Source organism: Peromyscus californicus, unplaced genomic scaffold (assembly GCF_007827085.1).
Source record: "Peromyscus californicus insignis strain IS unplaced genomic scaffold, ASM782708v3 Scaffold_23__1_contigs__length_62951481, whole genome shotgun sequence".
Lineage (NCBI taxonomy): Eukaryota > Metazoa > Chordata > Mammalia > Rodentia > Cricetidae > Peromyscus > Peromyscus californicus.
This window is the reverse complement of record NW_026294534.1, coordinates 11,139,973-11,156,290: the sequence shown is the minus strand read 5'-3', so window position 1 is coordinate 11,156,290 and position 16,318 is coordinate 11,139,973. Positions and strand designations below refer to the sequence as shown.

Here is a 16,318-nt window from a genome sequence, read left to right as displayed (position 1 = left end):
TCTCCATAAATTTGCAAGATGATCTCTCTATTATATTATTGAGTATGACACCTTTTATTTATCGAAGTAGGCATGTTTTCTAAACTAAATAAATACATTTAAAGGTGAATTCACTCCACAGCTTATGCATGCACTCTCCCTATCCCAGTTGTTACAGATTCATGTTTATTATAGATTAACAAGGAAGAGGAAATGTATCTGTCATTCATATGAAGACATTATGATGGTCTCTCTATAATACAATATGCTAAAGTAATAATAATAAGTTTTTAACAAACTACAGAATCCAAAAGCCAGTGAGCATGCAGACACAGACAGAAGAATTAGCCCAGGGGCCCTAACATGGAGCAGATGCCAGACATTTCAGGACATTTTGCTGACAATGAAGGACTTTCTCCAAATTGAAAACTACCTACTGGAAGGAATTTCTTGGAACACTGATAGGAAACTGAAAGCATTGATCAGAGAAAATAAGGAAACGGAGAGAAGATCCCCGCTGAAGCAGTCAGTCAGAAGACGGTGTGCCCTCTACAGGGAACAGAGGAACTGCAGGGCTGTCTTTAGTGCCTACTTCGCAGCTTCTCCATGCAGCTAGGACTTGGGAGTGTCCCCATCTTGTGTATGTGGGGGTGTGTGCATGTGGTGGTTTCATCCTCAGCCTCTCTGGGGAGTGCACTGTGGGATGTGCTCAGTGACTTAAAATGGCTCCAGCAAGCCTTGAAAGGCGTCACCCTCAGGCTCTAATGAAGTTAACATAGAACATATAGGAAAGTCATGAGAAACACAAGCCTAGAATGTGAACTCTGGTTTCTTTATTCCATCACTCCGTGACCCTTTTCTCCTCTAGTCAGGAGACAGGAAAATAGAAACAAGAAGCTTCCTCAGTCTTCATTTTAATATGAAATATTCAAAGAAGGTTGTGACAGCTGTCAACCCCGCACCTGTTTCAGTACAAATAATGATTCATACAAACACCACAATTTGAATTAGTAGTTTTTAAATAAATTGTAATATCCATGTCACTAATTTTAGTAAGAATTTATAATAATATAGATAATGTATCCCTTACTAGCATATTAGGGAAAAGCAGCCATCTAAAGAGTATTTAACCTGTGCATGTTAAGACGAGTCTTAGGAACACTGACCTCACTCCCAGCACCACTTGCTTTTTATAAAAATTGTCTAACAGGCAAGCATTTAATTTCTCCTTACAAGGCACACACACTCAGTCATAAGTAGCAATTCCTGTTTTCCCTCTCCCATCTGCCTCCCTTCCTCACCTACCTCCATGTGCCACTCCATCACTCATCCACCCATCTTTTTATACTATCACCTGTCCATCAATTATCTATCACCCATCATCTGTCCATACTTTAATATATCACTTACCTAGCATCCATCTATCCATTTATCTGTCATCTGTCATCTACCCATTATTCTATATGTTTACTTATTTATCACCCATTCACCCATCCCTCTGTCCATCCACTTACCTATCATCCACTCATCTACCCATCAATCTACTTATTTATCACCCACCATCTGTCCACCATCCACTCATCTTCTATCAGTCTACATATTTATCATCTATCTATCCTTCTATTCATCCATTTAACTAATTATCTATCCATTCACTGGTCTATAATTCACTTATCCAGTTATCTAATTAATAAATCATATACTTTCTGTCATTTCTCATCACCAATAACTATTTATTGACTCTTTATTATCTATTATCTGTGTATTAAATCTGCCTATCCATATTTATATTTATCTATCTATCATCTATGATAATCTATTGATTTTTTTGTATACCTGGCTATTCAAGACTCATCATAAATTCCTGACAGCTTTGATCATCTTGCCTCTTGGTCGCAATATTTATCAATAAAGGGAGTATTTTGTTTGTTTGTTTGTTTCAGGAGAAAATTTCTTGTGATCTATGGAGAAGGGAGTTCACATGTCTATAGTCTGTTGGTGGATCAAAAAGAAATATGTCTAATGTTTAGCATAATGTTAATCATCACATGCAAATATGCTATATATCTGCGAATGTGTTCTACATATAATATTCTTTAATTGTGGTATGTATTATATATGTGTGCCATTTTTTATTGCACACATGCCAAAATGGAAATTAATTCAGGGTTATGCTTCTTTTTTAATTATGTTTTATCACAAGGTTATACATCTTCTTGTTATCTTTTTGTCAACCGCCTTCCTACCCATCTGTCTGTATGTCCATATCTATTCATCCTTCCTGCCTCCATCTACACACCCACCTATCCATCCATCCATCCATCCATCCATCCATCCATCCATCCATCCAGTTATCTAATTGAAGTCTGATGGTGCAGTTCATTGATTGAGAACTTGACTAGTGTGGGTAAAGCCTTGAGTGGCATTCTCAGAAATATAAAAGAGAAAAGAAGAGAAGAAACATCAAGGTTTTGAACAGCTAAGTGTGGTATTGGATCGTTTGTTTCTTAGCTTCAGAAAGCTCTTAAGTTATTGGGAATAGTAACATGGGATCTACATAAGTAAATTTTAAAAGATTCGTTATAGGGTGTCCTTAAAACCATGTCTCATTAACTACAACAGTATTTCTCCTGCTTATATTGGCTTATTCTTGGTTAACCTAATCAACTGAATTTTTATGCTATGTAGTTGATAGACACGTAACTTGAAATGAGGTCAGGTAAATCTCATTTTAGAGTTCATAATAAATTGAGACAAAAAGAACATTTTAATTCCACAAAATTCTGCAATTTAGGCCAACCAAACCTCTATTATCCACACAGCAACTGGAGGCAACTTGGGAATTGTTTGGTATCCATCAGAATTAAGGAGCCAAAGCTAACCACAAAACTATAAATGTGCATTGCTATGGAAGGTCTGTATTATGTTATTAACTGTGTTTTCTCTTTGGATTTAGGTCATCAAGCTTGCTTTTGAAGAGTTTGAGTTGGAAAGAGGGTATGACACCCTGACGGTTGGAGATGCTGGGAAGGTGGGGGACACCAGATCTGTTTTATATGTGTGAGTATGTCATTTCACTTTTCTTCTCAGTATGCATATCTGAGGGCAGATGTTGGTTGGCTTATCTTTATAAGTGCCCTCCCTGAATATGCTAGTGATGATCACTCTGATTTTGCATGAGGACTAACTGAAGATTACATTTTTCCTGTATGAACTGTTTTCACTATTTTTTTAAAAGTGTGTTTGTGGCCAAAATAATGTGAAGCAGAGCAACAGCAAAAGACAGAAATCAAGAAACATGCCTTTCTCAACTCAGGTATCCCTGTGGTCCTGTCTCTTCCCTCCCCAGTGTGAACAGGTGCTTTTGGAATAGTAGTTTTCTGGGATAATGCTGTATGCTTGCTGGGAACCATCATGCACTATAAAACTACCTAATAAAAGAGGCTGAGACTGCAGAATAAGTGGATCAGAGTCCCACTAGGCTCAGGGCAGTCTTCAGGAACCCTGCCATAGGCTCCTTCTTGTGCCTGAAGCTTCAGTGTTTCTAACCCATAGCAAAGTCCTCTTCAGGTGCTTTGAGCTCTGGGTTCTTGTCAGTTTTCATCAGATCTGTTTTTATCGAAATAAAATATGTGATCTGGGAATGCCCATCTCTGTAGCTTTTGAGCTAAGAGGAAAAAACTTTCATCCTCTTGCCAGATGGCTTCAAGTAGTAACTCTGAAAAGCACTGGTCTGAAAACTTCTATCACTTATGGAATGATGATGCTAAGGGACTTATCTCCTTTTTCTCAGTCAGTGTGTATGTAATTATGTCCTTTTTTATCTTGGGCATGGGCACACGTATAGGACAGAAGAGAGGTGCTGTTGCCCTCTCACTTTGTGGATGACTTCCTTAGGAGGTAATGCACATTTTAAAAGCACAATGTGCATGGCTGGGTCTATTGGTGGTCCTGCCTAGGCTACATGGGGGCTTGAAACTTTCACTCTTTCTATTGTCAACATTGTAGCAGATGAGCATCTATTTTGGCTCATTTTGTCATTGCCCATTCCCATTATGACTGACAATAAATTAATGCCACATGACTGGCTCATACTTTCCAATGTGTACAATGGCAGCAAGAATGATGTCATGGCCAAGTGTTACCCAGCACACCCTGAGCTGTATATTGTACACTGCATTCTCATCTCATTCTGTGAATTCTGGGTACACAGTGCCATACTTCCATTAGTGATGGATCTCTCCTGGTTCCCAGCTAACGGGATGCTGAAGAGGTAATTCCAAAAAAAGTTCTGTACTCTAGGTCTCCACTTCTGTCATACAGATGCCACTGTTCTTAAATGGCCACTGTGTGGGTCTCCTTTTCCCACCTATACCCTCTTCTTTAGCTTTTGTAGTAGTCACACAGTGCAAAACTCTTCACTCAATGTGTAGTTAATACACTTGCCTTTAAGAAATTTTTCTAGCAAAGAAATTTAAGGGGCCAAGAGTGTCAACATTTAGGATGTTACTCTTTGTCCAGCTTTTCTAGAAAATTTATGAAAATTTACATTTTTACCAAAGTGGAACATGAAAGTATTTATTTGCCCAAACCCCTAACACTCAACACCTACACACATACATACATGCACCCACATGTCTTTAAATAATTATATGTTTATTATTTTAATCATTATTATAAAAATCATTGCATACAAAATATTTACACACTGAAATTAATCAGGCCCATAGACTATACAATTTAATAAATATCTATACAGTTAGAGCAGCCATTCAGAGTAGAAGCTGTGGCACGCCATGTGGTATTTTATACTTTTGATACCAAATATATTTTATATACTTATCCACCACCAAAAATGAAAAGTTCATGACAGCTAGAACCAGAAAAACAATTAGCTTTATTGACAATATCACAGGATTGGAATCAGCTTAATTGTCCATCACCAGATAAATGGATAATAAAAATTTTACATATATAATATTGTATGATATATATATATATATATATATATATATATTAGAATATTATTCAGCTTTATAGAAAAAGCTAATCACAAAATTTGTAGGAAAATTGATAGTCATAGCATGTATAATATTAAGCAAGGTCACATACTCTCAGGTTAAAAAAAAAACTACATATCCCTATAATATATTAGATCTAGCCAGTAATATGTAAATATGTAAACAAGTATACATGTGGGTATAATACAAGATGTAGAAAAGAGAACAAGAAAGTCTAACTATTAGGGAACTAGGAAGAACTAACTTCAGGTGATAAATATGAGTTATGATTATATATTGATAATAATATTTGCCAAGTGGCTGGACCAAAAATTCCAATTTTTGCTTTTTTTGCCTTTAAAAGCACAGAGTTCTCTAGGGTAACACTGGGCACCTGTATTGTTGGCATGATTTTAGCTAGCATCTTGTATTGTATATAATTATCTACACACAGATAGTGAGTATATGTGGGTTGGTAATCCAAGATGGAGTTTCTGATTCAATACTACTCCCTGCCTCTGTGACCCTGAGGGAAGTCATTTTACCTCTGTGTCCCTCTGTTTTCATGGCTTCAAAATATATACAATAAACTTAGATAATAAATGTAAACTACATGTGAAATGGCTTAATTGTTACCATAACATCTGATTTTTAAAAGGACACCACTCAAATAAATGAGAATGGTTTTTAAATAAATGCAAAAGTTAAAATATAAATGCAGTAAGGAAATGCCTTAGAACATCCCATGGGTTGCTATTAAGGATCTAAGCTCACACTCTTATTTTTTAAAGGCTTTTTGTTGTTAAGAAAGCAATGGTAAACTGTATGTTACAATGACATAAGTGTTATTAGGACCTCTTCATAATAGCTCAGATCTATAAATGAAAATCTAAATGGCCAACTGAATCAAACTGAGGTGCCCTCTGGGAAACATAATGTAACAAGGAGCAAAGCACATTTAATTAGCTGAAGCAGAGGAAGAAGAGCCATGGAGATACTTCCTTAGTATCTGGTCCTGAGTTACAGAGAAGGGAGATGCTGGGGCCTCCCCTGGCTTCTGGAGCAAGCAGGTAAATCTAGATTAGACACCAACAGCCCAACTTGAGTAAGTATGTGCTGTGCATTATTCTCAGCATGGGCTTTATAATCTACTAGGACAAATGACAGATGCACTAAGACCCTTTAAATAGTAGGCAGTCTATAAACTCATAAAAGCTCCTGATGCGGATTTCCAACCACACTAGATTTGGCTCCCTGTATGCTGGGCTGGGACTGAGTGCATTGGGCCCATTATCTTACTGGTCCTCCTCTTGGGTGACAGGTGGGTTCTACTCAGAACTTGGAAGATATTTAGGAAGGGAAATGACATAATAAGGAGAGGGCACATTCTAAATGTGGTTTTTAGAGCTCTGATTTCTGTTCATAGATTTTATTTTCTCAAACTTTGTAACACAAAGCAAAATCCCTAAGGGTTCAGGGATTCATCTGTCACCCCAGTCTTCCCAAAAGAAGGATGGATTTTCTCAGAGTATTTGTATAGCATGGCAAACTCAAAAGAAAATGAAATAACTAACTTAACAGATCTCTGCTGAGCTCTTTCTGAGAATATATATTGACAATTTCCTCAAAATTAAATTGCAAACTGGCGAGAGGAGATATTGCTTTACCTGGCCCTGCTCTAGCTGGCAGTAACAGGAGATTGCATTAACTTGGATGTCCTGAGGATTGCGAGACAGGATATGGCTTTTTAAATGTCCACCCCTCTGTGGGGATGAAGGAATCTGTGTGCAAGTAGCAGCCTCCATACAGCTAGACATTTGAATTAGATAATAAGGAAATGAGTTGATCCCCAGGGAAGCTTCACCCTGTCTTCAACCTCCTTCTAGTTAGAGCCCCTGCCTTGCTGTGGCTATGATTGGCATCTCCTTGCTGGCCTGAGATGAAAGGATTCATTCTTTTCATATTCAAAGAAAACCAGGCACCAGGGGTATGGCTCAAGCCCAGGAGGCATAAGGCCTTGGGGCCAATCCCCAGCACTCCTAAAAGAAGGAGAAAGAGAATGGGGGAAAGAGAAAAAGAGGGAGAGTGAGAAGATAAGAAAGAAAAGGATTCTCCTAGGCCAGTCAGTTATCTTTGATATGATCCCTTCATGATGGAGGACATGGGCAAGTTCTGTTAAGAGTAAAGACAGAAAAATGTCAATTTAAATGTTGTCCAAAAAAATTTCACTTTTCATATTTATAAATCATGATTAGAAATCAAGTCAATTAGCACTGAAAGAATGTGGCCTGTGGCTCATGTGATCCAAAACTCACATCCATGATATTCAAAATAGTAGCTTCCAGGTCCCTGGAGTTCTTCCAGGACACTCTGATCTGTTATAAGAGGGCTGCTCTGTACTCAAAGTTGGTCCATCATTAGCTTTTATTTCTCTGCCTCTTGTCTTTAAGAAAAATAATTTTTCAAGCATAAAAAGTTGGGACATGACAGGAAACTTTTTCTTTTTGGCAGGAAAAAGAAAAAAAAAGTAATTATGGTGCTGAGTTAGAGGAGTAATTCCCTTACTGCAGTAATTGTAAGTGACTATCTCTATAAACATCAACCCCAACAGCAGTAAGACAGCTTCCAATTGTGTCTTATATAATAGGAAACATATTTCCTTGTGGCTACATTTATTGATTGGTTTTAGTCTTGAATGCAATAGGGATCAAGAAATCTACATACCAAAGCATTCATGTGGCTTGGTTTCCGTTATTACTCACATCTAAGTACAATTGGCTGCACTGTCCAGTACCCTAAAGCTTATGCTATGTTTGTCTGTTATTGCTAAGTCCGTGTGTGTGTGTGTGTGTGTGTGTGTGTGTGTGTGTGTGTGTGTGTGTGTGTGTCCATGAAGGCCAGGTTGATGTTGCATATCTTCATCTATTGCTCTCCACCTTAGTCTCTGAGACAGGACCCTCACTGAGCTCAGAGCTTGGCTGGCCAGTGAGCTCCAGGGATCCCCCTGCCTCTCTCTCCATCTCCACTATTCTTACAGGTGTGAACCACCACTCCTGGCAGCTTTTATGTGGGTGCTGTTGGTCCAAACTCAGCTTCTCATGCTTGTATGGCAGACACTTTACAGAACCATCTCTTAGCTCTTCCTTCTAAAATCATACCCTCCTTTCTCTCTCCCCACTCACCCCTAACCCCTGACAGCTACTGTCTTGCACTATCTCTGAAAACACTGTCACGGCATGGTCATGGTCATTTTAGCATCCTGCAGTGTATAATGTTTTATGATCCTTTCCTCCTGGTTTTGTGTGCTTCTAATGGGGACATCCCACAACTTCTTTAGTATTGACTCACAAACGAATACCTGGAGTGTTTCCTGTTTTGATGACTGCTATAAAGGATGTGATGAACGTTTCTGTAAAGAATGGTGTGTACACATAAACTTTTGTTTCTTTAAAACACACACACATACACACCCATAAATGTGATTTCTGGCCCATGCACTACTTGCTAGCTCAATGTTCTGAGACACTTCAGGCAGTTTCCAAGAGTGGCACTGCCAGTCCACCTTCTTACTGGCATGCTCAGCCGTCCAGTTTCTTCACTTCCATCTGCATTTGGAGTCATCACCTTTTGCCCTGCTTAGTGGGTGTGTGGTTCTGTCTCTATTGTGTTTAGATTGCATTGTTCTCTGGCCATGCTGATTATTTCCTCTGCTTCTTCAACACCTGTGCTTCCTCTCTTGCAGGGTACCCACCATGCTTTTTCATATCTTCTAATCGGATTTTATATTTTACTTGAGAGTTCCTTGGGTGTTCATGGTGTTAGTCCTCAGTAGAATAGAAGCTTCATATGACCTTATCTCTCACCCATCCTTTTAGCTTATGTTTTTCTTATGAATTGTCTCAGAGTAAAGGCTTTGTATTGAGATGGCCAATGGATGGACATGAAGTTCAGCTCTTTGGGGGTAAAGTGTATGGACTTCCTAGCTCTGGAGCTTGGGGGTGCACGAAATGTGATTCCCTAAGTGAAGGTAGCTTTACATTTTCTCTTTAGGCTATTTTCAAATTTAAATTCATTTTTGTGGGATATATAAGACATGAGTACAAATTCTGCCTTAACTTCTGCATGTCTGTTTTTTCTGCACTTTATTAAAGGGCTACCTTTCTTCCTTTTACTGATTCTGTTTGTGTCTTTGTCAAAAACCGGGTGTGCATGATCGTAGGAATTTGTTCTGGGGCTTCTCCTTCTTTATCATCAATCTGTGTATCTAGCTCTCTACCGGAACCACAAAGGTGAAGTTACTTTTCTGTTGCTGTGATAAAATATCATGACCCAAGTGCCTTAAGCAAGAAAAGGATTTATTTTAGCTCAGTTTTCTGGATGTATAGACTCGCCATGGTCGGGAAGACATGGGATGGCATGGGAGCAGGAAGCTGGCTGGTAACATTTCATCTGCGTCCAGTAAGCAAAGAGAACAAACAGGAAACAGGAGGAGGCTATGAAACCCCAGAACCTGCCCCAGAGTAGGGTACTTCCTCCAGCAAGGTTGTATCCCCTAAAACTTCTATAACTTCCCAAACAGTAGCACCAACTGGGGAACCAAGGTTCACAGGCATTAGCCAACAAGGGACATTCTCATTTTAAACCACCACAAGATACTTAGCAAGTAGAGGTATTAATTTCAGTGGTATTACTGTTGTTCTCTTTTCCAAGAGTGTTTTGCTGTCCTGGGGCTGTTCTCTTCCTAATAGGCTTGAGAGTAGCTGTGTACATCGTACTAAACCTTTCTGAAATTGAGGTAGACACGGCTAATTTACAACTTGGAGCGAACTGGTGTGCTTCCTGTGTGGAATCTCACAGTCCCTGTGCATGGAGTTCCATCGTGTGTTTTGGTGTCATCTTATGACTGTGTATTTTCCCTTCCTAAATATTCAATTAGCAGATTGCACATGTTGGTCTGTTCATGTCCAGACAGCAAGTTCTGATTTATAATCCAGTTTAAACTTCCTCTGTGATGCTGCATTCATTTACCCGGTATTTGGTTGAAGATACTTTGATCTAGATTTGTGGGTATTAGTTAGGAGTTTCCCCTCACTCATCTTTCTCTGTCTTGTATCAGATTCAGCCTAGTTTCATTACTAAATGAGCTGCAATGTATGCATGCTGTTGCTTGAAGGAAGAGTTAATGAACAGCGTTAGGATTCTGGTGTAAAAGGTCTAGCAACGCCACCTGGGCCTGGGGGCTTTAGAGAGGGAAAATTCTGGCTTAGAGTCGGATTCTTTAAGGGTTAGAAAGTTTCTCAGACTGCCACTGCCTCTTGACAGAGTTTTAATACTTTGTAGATCCTGTGTGACTTAACAATATTCATAAGTCTGTTGGTTTTATGTGCCCACATTTCTCTGCATTCATCGCTTTGGCAATAGTCTTGGAATGTGTGGACATCCCCATCTCTTCATTCTTGATGCTGGTTTCACCTTGCCCCATCCCTGCCAGGTTTCATATGGATTGAGCAGTAAAACCTGTTTTTATAAGAAGCATGTCTGGTTCATTTGCTCCTCTTGTTTCTCTGTCACCATCCTGTGACATCTGTTGCCATCATGCCCACGTGCCTGCCTCCCTCGGGTTCACTTTCCCTTGTTTCTCACAGGGACTTCAGTGCTGTTTCTAACCTTTTCCTTGTATCTAACAACCACGTTTGCTGTAGAAATTTCCTCTGCTCTGTTTTAATTGTTTCCTTCCTATTTTATGTTGGGTCTTGCATTTAATCAGTTCTAATGAGTTTTTTGCTTGTGTTGTTTTGTTTATTTGTTTACATTTCCATTTGCAAATTCTACTTTAAATCATGGATAATCCATTTTTGTATGTTTGTAGGTTTTTCCTATCACATTTGTGTTAATGACTTCTAGTTTGATTCCATCTTGGTCACAGGACACATTCTATATGATTTCTGCCCTTGGCTAGCCAGGTACTCCTAAATTGTCCATGCAGCTTCAAACCCACAGCAATCTCAGGCTTCATAAGGCACCATCACACTAGCTTCTAACCACATAAAGTTGAAGGTATAATTAATATGGGGCTATACCACATTATAATTTGCCTTCTGTGCAGCTTTTCCTAATTCTTGACTCCTGATTTTGTCCTTAACCCCCTGCACAGGTATAGCTGGAGTTTTCTCTAGTCCCACCCAGGTCCTCAGCCACTCATACCCAAATAAACACACAGAGGCTTATATTAATTAAAACTGTATGGTGTAATGACTCAGGCTTCTTGCTAGCTAGATCTTACATCTTAAATTAACCCATTTCTATGAATCTATACCTTGCCACGTGGCTTGTGGCTTACCAGTATCTTTACATCTTGCTTCTCCTGCTGGCAGCGGCTGGCTGATTCAGCCTTCCTATACTTCTTCAGCCTTCCTATAGCTGCCTGGCTACTGTCCAATCAGCATTTTTTTTATTAACCAATCAGATCAACACATTCACAGCATACAGAACTATATCCACAGCACACAGGTTATTGATGGGTTTGTCATTATTGTTTTGAAATCTACCATCTTCTGTTGCTAGTGTCAGAAAGATTGTTCTTTGTAATACCATGATGGGTGTGATGGGTATTAAACACATGATCTGTGGTAGTCTACATTTTATTTCCTGCTAGTAAGTTTCTACAAATTTGGTGGGTTTCAGAAATCCATATTTTCTTAGTTCTAGAAATTAAAGGCTCACAATGGAGTTCCCTGGGCCAGCATTGCTGTGAGCTAGGCCATTCATGGAGGTTCTGGGAAGAACCCATTTGTCCTCTTTGTACTCTGATGGTTGTAGCAGGCCTGGGTTCTTATCTTTATTGCTGTGTCCATGCTCACCTGGCCTCCACCCTCTAATGGCTCCAGCTGTTCACCCCTTATCCAGTAATTTTACATGTCATTTGCTGCCTATCTGGACCTAAGCTGTTTACTGAGTTAGATCCCGGACATTAACAGTATCAAGCACTGGTACAAAGGTTTGAGGCATGGGTGTGAGTGAAGCTGTCATTTACCTCTGCAGCTGGGGTCAACAGTAAAATGTCAAGGGACTCTGGAAAACTCACTAACCCCCAGATCTTTTTGTCCGTCTACCAGATCGACAAGCCAGTGTTGTAAATACCAAGCTGATTTTTAAGGTGTAGTTTAATTATTAAACATGATTCACAGAACTCATGATGAAGAGATGAGACCATATTATATGCAGCCATCTTTCCACTCCATCTCCGGTTCCTTCTCAACCTGGAAGCTTCCAGCTCCCTGCTGCTACCATTTTTTTCTTCCTAAAAAATTTTCCAGAAAAATTTTAAGAGCAGGTCAGCTACCTACCCTTAATTTGTTGTGGCAAACTTTGGTCTGAGAATTTTACTCATTTTAAAGGATCCCCTAAGCTATGAAGAGTGGCCTGGAATACAGAACTTGTGATTGGCACTTTAGTTTCTGGTCTCTGAGGTCCCAGATGGGAATCTGTTGTCATCCACATCACAGGTCCCTTCTTGTCTTCAAGGTTTCCCCTTTCTTTTGTTTTCAAAAATAAATTGCATTTGTCTTCTAGTGGATTTGCCGTTATTGAGTTTATGTCAGTTCTGGGATTTATAGTATGTGTTTCTTACCAAATCTGATAAATTTCATGTCAAAAGTTACTTGTTGTAATACTCTGTCAACTTCTCTTTCTTTGCTCCAGACCCCACTTTGTCAGCTCCACCCCTGTGCCATGCACCTTGTTCCCATCTCCGTTTGCCTTGCTGTTGACTCCTCCCTGTAAATTACACCCACTGAGCAAGTTTTATTTTCATTTGTTGCATAGGTTTACTTCTACTCTTCCTCCAGATTTTGTTGGAAAACAACTTGCATTTCTTTGCTAAGATGTCCTCCTCTGTGTTCCACATGTTTGCAGAGAATTTGTAAAGGCCATACATTGTTTCTTAAATGTTTATGCTTTGATTCCCCACTGCCCAGCTCCCAGCTCCCATTCACTTCAGTAGTCAGTGGATCCTGTCTGCTCATTCAAGGTGTGATTTTCTCATGTCCTTGTTTGAGGATTGCGTCCTGGAGATCTTTTCTGTCTGGTTAGGGTGTGTCAAGGACTGGTTGAGTCCTTCATTTCGGAAGGTGAGCCTTCTGCATCAGCGCTGGACTTGGCCTCTTGCTGTGGCTGGTCCCCTGAACAATTTTAATTATCACTGTGATAATTCTTTGCTTGGAGGGCAGGCACTCCCAGATGGTGCTGGGGAATGGACCACATGGTCCCTCAAAGCTTGCTGTAATGACCCAATGGGGTGGGGAACAGTCAGTCTTTGTGATCTCCCTGATAGTGTCACACACCTAACCTTTGCCTGATTCTGCTGAAGGAGGCCTCAAGCTCACTTTGCAGATAGGTTGTCCCCTGGCCAGGCTGTCTGTGGGAACATCTGCCTTGATTGTTCTTCCCTGTGCAAATGGAGCCTTGAGAGCTAGGGACATGGCTCAGTCAGGGAAGTACTTGCCTTGAAAGAGTGAGGACCAGAGCTTGAGCCCCAAAGTCCATAGAAAAAGTCAGATATACCATTTTGACCTGATGCTGGAGAGTGGGAAACAGGCTGATCACTAGGGCTTGCTGCCTAGACAGTCTAGCTGAACTGGCAAGATTCAAGCCAATAAGAAACCCAGCCTTACGAAACAAGGTGATTTGTCCCTGAGGGACAATACCTGTGATTGACCACTGGCCTTACACACACACACACACACACACACACACACACACACACACACACACTTTCAAAAAAAACAAAATGGATAAAATGGAAAATGGGATTTTTGTAGCCATAGGGAAGGAGACCTTAGCTGCCTTCTGTCGGGGACTTTATAGTCTATACATGTACTGGTACCAGCATGGCTGGAGGTCAGGTAGGGCATATTGTGTCTTGGGAGAATGAGCTGGTCTGGACTGTTTGCTACCAGGCCAGGGAGAGCTAAATAGGCTCTAGGTGTCTTTGTGTTTGAGGGAACCTACAGAACACCCCATACTCAACTGTTGGCTTATTTAGGACCATAGCTCAGCTTGCTTTGCTCCTTTTTGTAGATCTGCCTTCTGTCTGCCTCCTGGACTATTTCTAGGACTTTAACTTTATTACACACACACACACACACACACACACACACACACACACACACACACACACACAACTGGGGGGAGCACAAAAGAGGATCTTTATGACCAGAGGGTTGGTCAGTCACATCCCATAGCCTGGCTATACTAAGTAGAAAAATTGAGAGATTGGCATCCTCTGGGGTCTCCACCAACTTTTTATCCCTTTGACCTGTGAGATCAAGAGGTTTGGATTTGATATTTTTAGATGGTTTATGTGGTCATTGTGATGAGGGTTAGTGAATTGGAAGAAGAGACTGGCAGTGATTGGTGTAACTCATCATCCTTCCCCTGCCATCTGACTTGAATAGATCCCAGCCCAGTGATCTCTCTGTCACACTTGTGTGAGAATCACATGCCAATCAAATTAACAAACCACAGTCCATTCCAGCATCACCAGAATGCCTCTGGGGAGCATCAGGACTCTAACACTCTCTCTCTCTCTCTCTCTCTCTCTCTCTCTCTCTCTCTCTCTCTCTCTCTATCTCTATCTCTTGTACACATGCACGCGCACGCACAAGTCATTCCTCATTATAGCATTACATATGACATATTCTCTAAAACCTACCCACTTGGTTAGTTTTCAGAGTCATCTTGATTTCCATATTAGAGTCTCATCCCTCCCCACCTATCCAGCTCATGTAGTGGTACATGTCACACATAACCAATCATTCTGAGTGGCAGGATCCCATGTTCATGATAGATGGACTGAGTCATAGCTCACTTCATTTCTCCTCAGTGCTGACACTATCATCTGCATGAATATGTATGAATTGGAATAGAGACTCACTGAAGTAAAGAGTTTAGAGTTCTTCCCCCTTTATTTGTTGAGTAACTACATAGTCTCCTACTTCTGTGTGACTCTAGCCTTTTGTACCAGGATGACCCTTAATGTGTTGATAATTTGCTCCATCTCTGGGTTGACTGTTTTGCCCTTGGATAAAATAAGACATACCTTGTGTTTACTGCTGGGAATCTGTACCTCATCCTGCATGGACCACATGCATGCCCATGCCCCCACAAATCTCACTATTTAAATCCTATGTGCATGCTAGCCTCTCAAAAAGTTCATAAACCACATGTGCATGAAGAATTGTAAAGACTGCTAAGGCGTTCAGGTGTGGGTCACTTTTTATCTTGGGGTCAGCACTTCCTTCTCCATGGCCTAATTTATAATTAAAATCAGTGTATTAAAGTTTAGTTCCACTTTCCCTCCAGGCACTCTCTGGAGGAGAGCAGGTATGATATACAGCAGGTGCTGCTATAGGACATCAATGTCGTGTCTTGACAGATGTATGGCATGATCAGGTCCCCCCACCCCCACCCCACACGCTCACTTTGAGCAATTTAAAACTAGCATAGAGTAGAACAGAAATGTCATGTGCCTAAATCTGTAATATTAACATAGGTGCAGACCTATGTCACCTTACCTGAGTCAAGGTAGGGAGCAGTTCCCTTGCCACCAAGACACGACTGTGTCCCTGCGTCTGTCCCTGTCCTGTCACAGACCTGGGTTTATCCCAGCCCCTACTCAACTTACCATAGCATTGTCCTTTTGAGACTGTCACATAAATGGAACTACATTCTTAGTTGCTTTTGAGAGTTTAAATCTTGTGAAAACTGGTTCAACCATTTTCAAAAAGAAGTGAGCAGGTTCATGGAAAGGCAAAGAGGCATTGATTGTGAGAGCAACCTCACCTTGGAGGAATAAACTCCTGTGTGAACATATTGGCTGCTCTGACTATAACTATCAAAAATTAGGAGAAACATAAATATCCTCCAGCAGAGAAGTGGGCCACTTTGTGGTATGCTGGTTAAGAGGGTGGCTGCTTAGCACCTCAAATAACAGCTAAGGAGCTATTGGTGTACCATCTCAGCAGGCTTTCCTGAGGGTTGCTGTGAGTGAAAGAGTCAAATCTGACTTTCACCCACCCTTCCCTGTCAAATGTAAGATGCTGAATTCTTCAGCAGGAGCAGAGGGGAGACATCCTCAGAAACTGTTTGATCCTCTCTCATTCTCTCCTTCTCCTCTGTTTTAATACCAAGGTGGATGCTGGGACTTCAGTCTTAGATGGGATGAGAGACCAGAGGAAAAGGAATCACATTGTCCAGGGAGGTTAAATGCCATCACAAAGGAGACTAGCCTCTGCTCCAGGGACCTGGGCATTACATGTTTGACTGCAATGTGCTGAAAA

The 16,318-nt window shown here is 40.6% G+C and overlaps 1 protein-coding gene across 2 annotated transcripts in view; it reads left to right on the top strand.

Moving 5' to 3' along the window:
- The window catches only part of Csmd1 (CUB and Sushi multiple domains 1), a 1,596,844-nt gene that overhangs the window by 1,211,156 nt on the left and 369,370 nt on the right, over positions 1-16,318 (top strand). For both annotated transcript variants that reach the window (XM_052751771.1, XM_052751770.1), the window contains exon 11: positions 2,936-3,039. In XM_052751771.1, the coding sequence (XP_052607731.1) occupies positions 2,936-3,039 (104 nt within the window). The remainder of the gene's footprint in view (positions 1-2,935; positions 3,040-16,318) is intronic.